Source organism: Mesoplodon densirostris, chromosome 5, assembly GCF_025265405.1.
Source record: "Mesoplodon densirostris isolate mMesDen1 chromosome 5, mMesDen1 primary haplotype, whole genome shotgun sequence".
NCBI lineage: Eukaryota > Metazoa > Chordata > Mammalia > Artiodactyla > Ziphiidae > Mesoplodon > Mesoplodon densirostris.
The window spans coordinates 115,612,199-115,621,088 of record NC_082665.1 but is presented as its reverse complement, the minus strand read 5'-3'; the positions used below and the strand labels follow the sequence as shown (position 1 = coordinate 115,621,088).

At 46.8% G+C, this 8,890-nt stretch overlaps 1 protein-coding gene across 1 annotated transcript; it reads left to right on the top strand.

Annotated features, from left to right (window-relative positions):
* Window positions 1-672: 672 nt before the first annotated feature.
* GP5 (glycoprotein V platelet) lies at window positions 673-2,382 on the top strand. Its single transcript, XM_060098647.1, has one exon. The coding sequence runs from the start codon at window positions 673-675 to the stop codon at window positions 2,380-2,382; it is 1,710 nt and encodes a 569-aa protein (XP_059954630.1).
* Window positions 2,383-8,890: the final 6,508 nt, after the last annotated feature.

Sequence of the window (8,890 nt, the reverse complement as noted above, 5' to 3'; positions counted from 1 at the left end):
TTGGGGATAATATTAGTACCTAACTCATAGGGTTGTTGTAAGGATTAAGTGAAATAATTTAAATAAAGTTCTGAGAACAATGCGTGGCATAAAGTGACAGGTACTATTACCCACTATTACCTACTTTTCTCAGTGTGGTTCACTATTATGGGGTGGTCCTGTTTTAGAGTAAGTTGGCACTGAAGATACAGCATGATTGTGATAAAAGGAATCAGGTGATGGTTGCTGCTGTTTTAACAGACTTTGCTGTTCCCTTCAGGGCTGTAGGTCATAGCCACCCCAGGCTGTCATGAAGTCAAGAGCAGGGCTATGTTCACAATGCACACTGCTCTGTGATGTCTGTGAGAAAGATTATTTTAATTAGTTCTCTCTATGTAAAGATTTAAAGGTATTGACTTTTCCATTGCTTGAAAATGCTTTCATTTCAACGATTTGAACTAAGAGTGGAAAATCTGTAAAACGAACGAGGCCTCGTAGTGTAGAATGAACGTCTTTTCACCACCCAGGAAAATCAGCACTCCTAAGAGGGAGACTTAACTTGTACCTGGGTAACATTCAAAGTCGGTGATAATCCTGGCGAAAGGATCATGCAGGGTTAGGTTACAAGATTGAAATTAGAGCGTTTGTCCTTTGGGTGTTGCCCACAGATCTGCCGCGGTCGCCTTTCCAGACATGCTGAGGAGCGCTCTGCTGTGCGCTGCGCTCGGGCTCCTGCGCGCCCAGCCCTTCCCCTGCCCACCCACCTGCAGGTGCATTTTCCGCGACGCCGCGCAGTGCTCGCAGGGCAGCGTGGCGCGCATCGCGGCGCTCGGCTTGCCCACCAACCTTACGCACATCCTGCTCTTCCAAATGGGCCGCGGCATCTTGCAGAACAGCAGCTTCAGTGGCATGACCGTCCTGCAGCGCCTAATGCTGTCCGACAGCCAAGTTTCGGCCATTGCTCCCGGCACTTTCAACGACCTGATAAAACTTAAAACCCTGAGGTTATCGCACAACAAGATCACTCATCTTCCAGGCGCCCTGTTGGATAAGCTGGTGCTCTTGGAACAGTTGTTTCTGGACGGCAATGAACTAAAGAGCCTTGACCAAAACATGTTTCAGAAACTGGTTAACCTGCAGGAGCTCTTTTTGAACCAAAACCAACTCGCTTTCCTCCCTGCTAGCCTCTTCGCACACCTGGAGAACCTGAAATTGTTGGATTTATCGGGAAATAATTTGACCCACCTGCCCGAGGGATTGTTTGGGGTCCAGGTTAAGCTTGAGAAGCTTCTGCTCCACTCGAACCAGCTCGTGTCTCTGGATTCGGGGCTGTTGGATAGCCTGCGCGCCCTGAGGGAGCTGCAGCTCGACAGAAATCACATCCGTTCCGTCGCACCCGGCGCCTTCGACCGTCTGCGAAGCCTGAGCTCTTTGACTCTTTCCAGAAACCGCCTCGAGTTTCTGCCCTCTGCCCTCTTTCTTCATTCGCACAATTTGACCTTCCTGACCCTGTTCGAGAACCCGCTGGAGGAACTCCCCGAGGTGCTTTTCGGGGTGATGGGCGGCCTGAGGGAGCTGTGGCTGAACGCCACCCAGCTGCGCACCCTGCCTGCCGCCGCCTTCCGCAACCTGAGCGGCCTGCGGGTCCTGGGGGTGACGCTGAGCCCGCGGCTGAGCGCGCTCCCGGAGGACGCCTTTCGGGGCCTCGGCGAGCTGCGGGTGCTCGCCCTGCGCTCCACCGGCCTGGCTTCCCTCCCCGCCGGCTTGCTCCGCGGCCTCGGCGGGCTGCGGCACTTGTCGCTGCGCCGCAACCGGCTGCGGACCCTGCCCCGCGAGCTCTTCCGCAACCTCAGCAGCCTGGAGGAGGCCCAGCTTGACCACAACCAGCTGGAGACACTGCCCGGAGACGTATTTGAGGCTCTGCCCCGGCTGGCGAAGGTTCTGCTGGGGCACAATCCCTGGCGCTGCGACTGTGGCCTGGGGCCGTTCCTGGCGTGGCTGCGGCGGCACGCGGGCCTCGTGGGTCGAGCCGAGCCCCCGCTGTGTCACGGCCCCGGGCCGCACGCCGGCCTGCCGCTCTGGGCCCTGCCCCCCGGCGACCCCGGCTGCCCGCGCCCCGGGAGCCCGCCTTCCCGCCGCCTTGCCCTCGGCTCTTCCGAAGGCACCCAGCAGCCCGCCCTGCCCGCCGCCCCTGCCCGCGCTTCCTTGGGACCCAAGCGCTCCGAGTCCTGGGTGTGGGCCCGGCCAGTGGCCGAGGGCAAAAGTCAGGATCAGAGCCTGTTCTGGGCTCTCTATTTTCTGCTTTTAGCTGCTCAGGCCATAATAACCGGGATCATAGTGTTTGCGATGATTCGACTCTGCAGGCTCTTTCGGAAATTAATCAGAGAGAGAGCTCTGGTTTGAGGCAATGGTAAAACCTTGCAATTAATTAAAACGTGACCAGGGTATTGTCAGACGTGGCTCTGGGGAGAGTCCAGACGGGCTGCCGCTGTCTTCCTCTCCTTGCTTCCTCTTCCTCTTCTCCCATCTCCCTCCCTCCCTCCCTCTCTTCCTCCCTCCCTCTCTCTTCCCCTTTCTGTCTCACCTCCCATTCCCGCCCCCGCCCCGTACCATTTACTGTCAGAAATTGTGGCCGCCTGCTGTGCCTTTGTCGCCTCCTCCGTCGTGTGCACCAGGGGGCGCGGGCAGTGAAGGCCCGTCCCAGTGCCCGCCGTGCCGGCTGGAGGGAGGGTTCTCTCTACTGTTTTCGGAGGGAAGGTGCAAAGGAGGCAGCCAGCCTCAGTCCAGGGCCCGCCTCCCGCACCTGGCAGGTGTCTGGTAAATGTTTGTGAAATGAATGAATAACATGAATACAGGGGAATCCAGTGATAATGGCTTTTCCTAACGGAGAAGATGGAATGCTCGTTTTATCTACTTTTATTTGAAAAGCAGAATTCTTCCAGTTCTTGGACTTCCCTGGTGGCGCGGTGGTTAAGAATCCGCCTGCCAATGCAGGGGGCACGGGTTCAAGCCCTGGTCTGGGAAGATCCCACATGCCGCGGAGCAGCTAAGCCCGTGAGCCACAACTACTGAGCCTGTGTTCTAGAGCCCGTGAGCCACAACTACTGAAGCCCGCGCGCCTAGAGCCTGTGCTCCACAACAAGAGAAGCCACCACAATGAGAAGCCCGTGCACGGCAAGGACGAGTAGCCCCCACTCGCCACAGCTAGAGAAAACCCGCACGCAGCAACAAAGGCCAAACACAGCCAAAAATAAATAAATAAATTTATTTTAAAAACAAAAGAACTTTTCAAAAAAAAAAAAAGAATTTTCCAGTTATTTTTCTGTCCTGTTTCTTCTCACTTTATGTATGTCTGACCTGTGCGGTTTTGGGGAGAGCGCTGAACTGCATCCACACAAAAGCATATTTTCAGAGCAGGTCCGCTGAGAGAGAGAAAACCCAGCCTTCCCTCTGGGAGGTCAGTGCCCAGCGCAGAGCCCTTACAGCAGGGTCTGGGCTGAGCGCCGAGGAGCGGGGGAGGGGCGGGCACGAGAGCAGGTGGGACGGGGGTTAGGGAAGGAGCGGGGGCGTTCGGGGGGTCTAAGTGTGGGGCTGGGAGCGCCCACTGCCCACGGATGCGTGCCCGTGAAGCGCTGCTCTGCTTGTTCACGGGGCCTGTGAGTTGCTACTTGCTTCCTACAGGGGTGAAGACTGTCATTTTGACACTGGGTTGGTTTTCATTTCCTGAAACTAAACGCTACCTCATTTCACAAACATTTACGGAACACCTGACAGTGACAGGTGTTCATGAATATAATGATAAGCTTGGGTTCTAGTTTATTATGCTCGGATCATGTTCTCATTTATTCCAATTGAAGGCAGTAAAACTCTTGTTGCTTTCATTGGGTGTCTGCTTGTGAGAAGCAGTGGTTAAAACATAGGCTTCGAGTCAGAAGGGTTCAGATCCCAGCTCCACCTACTAACTCCATAGGACTGTGGGCAAGGCACCTGAATTCTCGAAGCCTTGGTTTCCTCATCCCTGGAAAGGTATAAATAATATGTGCCTCTTAGAGTTGTTGTGAGAACTAAAGGCAATAAAACATCTGATGAGAGCCCAGTGCCCTGCATACAGTGAATACTCAATAAATGGTAGCTCTTATTATTAAAGGGCAAGCAATTATTACTGCAGTCATCATTTCAAAAGAAGAGCTTTGAGCTGTTTTTTTTTTTCTCTCTGTGTATATAAAGATGAGAGCAAACATCCTCAAACTGGAGATAACATTCAAGTTAGTCTTCACTTGTGGGTGGTCTCAGCCCTGTGTGGTCAGGCTCTGTGCTCAGGGTCCAAAGAAATAGGTCCTCCAACAACCACTGGATGTGGAGCAGAAAGAGCTGGGTTCCTGGCATTGTAGGTGCACTTCTCTTTCAAGGCCAAGTTCACATGTCTCCTCCTGGTGAAGTCTTCCCTGACTGTCCTAGCAGATTAAAGTGTTCCCTTCTCTGTGCCCCCCTCTCAGGCTATCTGGCACTAGGCACCCTCCCACTCCAACTGGTTCTGCTCACCCTTCACTCTAAGGGGTGTGTGTGTGTTTATGTGCCTCCTTGGCTTATTTATTTACATTGCTCCAAATTTTGAAACTACCTACAGCATAAAACTCATACTCTGCATGTAGTATTCTTCAACTGTTTTTTTCTGGGCTAACACATTTTTGAGATTTATCCACATGAAGCATTTGGCTCTAGTTCATTCATTTTAGTAGCTACATAATATTCTATTGAATGAATATACCACAATTTATCTGTTCTCTTGTTGATGGACATTTACTCCCAGTGTTTTTTCTTTTCTTTATATGGCCCATTACTCTACATCCTTACCACCTCTTGATAATGTCAGAATTTTTAATTTTTGTCAATCTGATAGGTAGGAAATGGTATTTCATTGTTGTTTTATCTTATATTTCCCTGATAACTAGTGAAGTTGAACTTTTTTTTTTTTTTGCGGTACGCGGGCCTCTCACTATTGTGGCCTCTCCCGTTGCGGAGCACAGGCTCCGGACATGCAGGCTCAGCAGCCATGGCTCACGGGCCCAGCCACTCCGCAGCATGTGGGATCTTCCTGGACCGGGGCACAAACCCATGTACCCTGCATCGTCAGGCAGACTCTCAACCACTGCGCCACCAGGGAAGCCCTGAACTTATTTTTAAATGCCTATTGAACGTTCAGATTTCTTCTTAGAATTATCTGTGCATATCTGTCAACCAATTTATAATGGGGCATTTTGTCTTTTTGGTATTGATTTCTAGGAACTCTTTACATATCTTCTACACTAATCTTCTGTAAATTATATGCTTTGCAGGTATCTTTTTTCTGTTCTTATTTCACTTTATTCATACTATGTTTTTTGTGGAGCAGAAGCTTTAATTTTAATTTAGTCAAATTTAGCAATAAAACTTTATAGTTTGGGCTTTTGAAAAAAAAAAACCATGTCTTAAGAAAATCTTCCTGGGGCTTCCCTGGTGGCACAGTGGTTAAGAATCCTGCTGCCAGTGCAGGGGACCAGGGTTTGAGCCCTTGTCCGGGAAGGTCCCACGTGCCAAGGAACAACTAAGCCCGGGTGCCACAGCTACTGAGCCTGCGCTCTAGAGTCTGCAAGCCACAACTATTGAAGCCCGCAAGACTAGAGCCCATGCTCCACAACAAGAGAAGCCACCGCAATGAGAAATGAGAAGCCCTCACACCTCAAGGAGGAGTAGCCCCTGCTCGCTGCAGCTAGAGAAAGCCTGCACGCAGCAATGAAGACCCAACACAGCCAAAAATAAATAAATAAAATAGATCAATTTATATATAAAAAAAGAAAATCTTCCTACTCTCAAGCCATGAAATTACTCTCCTTTATTTTCTTCTAAAAGTTGTAAAGTTTTTCACATTTAGATCTTTAGTCCATATGGAATTTATTTTAGTATACGGTGAGATGTAAGGAAACGACTGTATTTTTTGCAAACGTACATCCTATTGTCCCAGACCATTTATCACACAGTCCATTCTCTCCCTGCTGGTTTGCAAAGCTGTCATTTATCAAGTTTCCTTATATGCATAGGTTGGTTTCTGGGTCCTGTAGCTTAAACCATTGGCCTATTTATCTAGTCTTATACTCACTGTCTTCATTATTGTAGCTTTGATAATTCTCGGTAGAGTCACCACTCCACCTTGTTTTTCTTCAGAAAAGTTTCATCTATTCTGGGCCCTTGGCAGTTCTATGCATATTTTAAGGTCAGCATGTCAAGCTCCACTGAGAAACCCTGCTGGAATTCTGATAGGCAACTGGCATCCCCCAGATCGAGTGTTCAAGAGAGAGATATCAAGACAGAAGTCAGTGTCTTTTATAGCTTAGCCTTGCTAGTCACATTTCATCAGTTCCTCAGTATCCTACTGGTATATGCAGGTCAGCCTCTTCAATGTGCGAGGGCACCAGCTGGAGTGAAACACCTGGAGGCAGGGATCACTGGGGCCATTTTGGAGCCTGGCTACCATGGATGTGTAAGTTTGTGTGGTTTACTCTTAACTACCGATTTAATTTCAATGGTCATAAATCTGTTCAATTTTCTATTTCCTCACTTTTGTTACATTATATATTTTTAAGGAGATTGTTCATTTTGTCCCCACGTTTTCAAATTTGTTAGCCTAACATTTTCCATAATATTTAATTTCTCTGTTGTATCTGTTGTTGTCGTCCCCCTTTTATTCATCCTTAATATTGTTTATATCCATCTTCTTTTTTTTCTAGATAAACCTCACGAGTGTTTTTTCTATTTTCCTACTTTTACTGAGAACAAACTTGGGGCTTTGCTGGCCCTCTCTATTGTATCATTGTTTTCTATTTCATTCATTGTTGGCTTTATTATTTCCTTCCTCCATTTCCTTTGAGTCTATTTAGTTGTTTTTCTCTTCATGACTTCTTAGGTCAGATACTTAGCCCATTAATTTTTCACTCTTTCTTCTTTTTCAGGGTGTAAATTTCCCTTAAGGACTGTGTTGAGGTTGATGACTTTTATGTTCTCTTACTGTAATTAACATTTTGGTGGTTGTTGAAATGAATAAAAAGGAGTTGATGTTATTGCTTCTTTGGAAATATTGTTTACTATAGTGTCAAGTAGTACATTGTAACTACATTTCCTTTCTAACACTTCCTTCATCTTTCTAGAATTTGTGGAAACCACTCTGGACCTCTACCCAGCTGCCTCTGGGAACTCCTCTCCATGGCTTTCATTGGTTGCCTCCACTATCTCCTAAATTCCATGTCTTCCTCTTTCTAGTGTGGTCTCCCATCTTATAACTTCCTAGGAGAAGGGATACAGAGGATATCCTTTTTTCTGAGTCCTTACCTGAAATTTTCTTTATTCTCCCCTCATACTTGGTTGCTAGTTTAGCTGGGAATAGAATTCTAAATTCAAAGTGTCTTTTGCACCAAGATTACTGGTAAGAATTCATTGTCATTATTTACAGCTGACTCATTTTTTTCTTTTTGGGAGCCTTTAAGATCTTCTCTATGTCTTTTGTGTTCTGCTGTCAATATGATGTGCTATGTATTCCTCTTTATTTCATTCACACAGCTGGAAACATCCAGGGTCCTCTGGAGACTTATGTCCTTAAGTTTTGTGAAATTATCATACACTACTTCCTTGATAATTTTTTGCCTCTGTTTTAATCCTTTATTTATTTATTTATTTATTTATTTATTTATTTATTTATTTATTTTTATCTTCTCTTGTGTCTCGTCTTTGAAATCTCTCTCTTCTACTTTCTGGAGACTTCTCAACTCTGTCTGCCAACACTTTAATTAAAATTTTAATTTCTGCAGTTGTATTTTTAATTTCTGTGGTGCCTGTTCTTTAATTGTTCCTTTTTATAGATTCTTACTCTTGTTTAATGGATGCAGTCTCTTTTGGTAGGATGCTAGGGTTTAAATTTTTGTAGTTTTTAAAGTTACCTTTTCCTTTCTGAGCTATATCTATTTTCTCTGGGATTTGCTGTTGATTGTTGTTTGCTTCCCTTAAATCCATGGTTGTTGGCTCGTATTTTAAAAGGGAGGCAATAAAAGTCACCATCAGAGAGCTCTGTACACATGGCAAGTTTCATGTTTGGGTTCTGGGGTAGCAGGCTGAGTATTACACTGGGAACCTCTACAAGCCAGAATGTTCATGGAGGGTTGTTTTCTCTAGAACATTGTAATTTAAAAAAATAACTTGTTTGTTTTCCTAGGTGTGGGAGCAAAGGCAAATGTTCCATATAGTAGCTTTCAAATAACGCCTTGGTTTTTACTCCCCCTTCTCACACACACCTATCCTGCATTGTACCTGGTGTAATCAATTTTCAAACCTCTCTGGGGCTCTGTAAAGAAAATGAGATCTCCCTGCTCAGCTACCTTCAACTGTTCTGTTCCATAAATGTGTTGAAATCTCTAGTCCATTGATAATCCTCTTCCATTCCCTGTGATGTAGTGGGTTTATCATTTCAATTCCTTTGTTACCATCTAAGTGGGGTCCTTGGAGGGAGAGGAGATAATTGGGGACAAGCAATTTGCGTGTTTAACTGCAAGTCTTTCCATTTCTATTCTCCAAGTTTCCAGTCTCTCTGCCCCCATCCCACCCCAGCATGTTGTAATTGACTTCTCTTTCTGGAACAACGGCAGGTTGGGCTCTGAATCTCTGCTGACATGGGTACTGACCAAGTCTGCTTTGGGAGAAGTCACTCTGGGCTTCCCAGCTTTAAAAAATCACCATTACTACCAGGGCGTGCCGAAGGCAGGGAGATTCCAGGACTCACTGCTCAGTAGCTGTGCCCACCCTCATTAGGCATCTGGAATGTTACAAGATGATTTCATCGCATCATGAAGAGACAAGCATTAATTGAATTCAGTGGCTGGATCCAGGG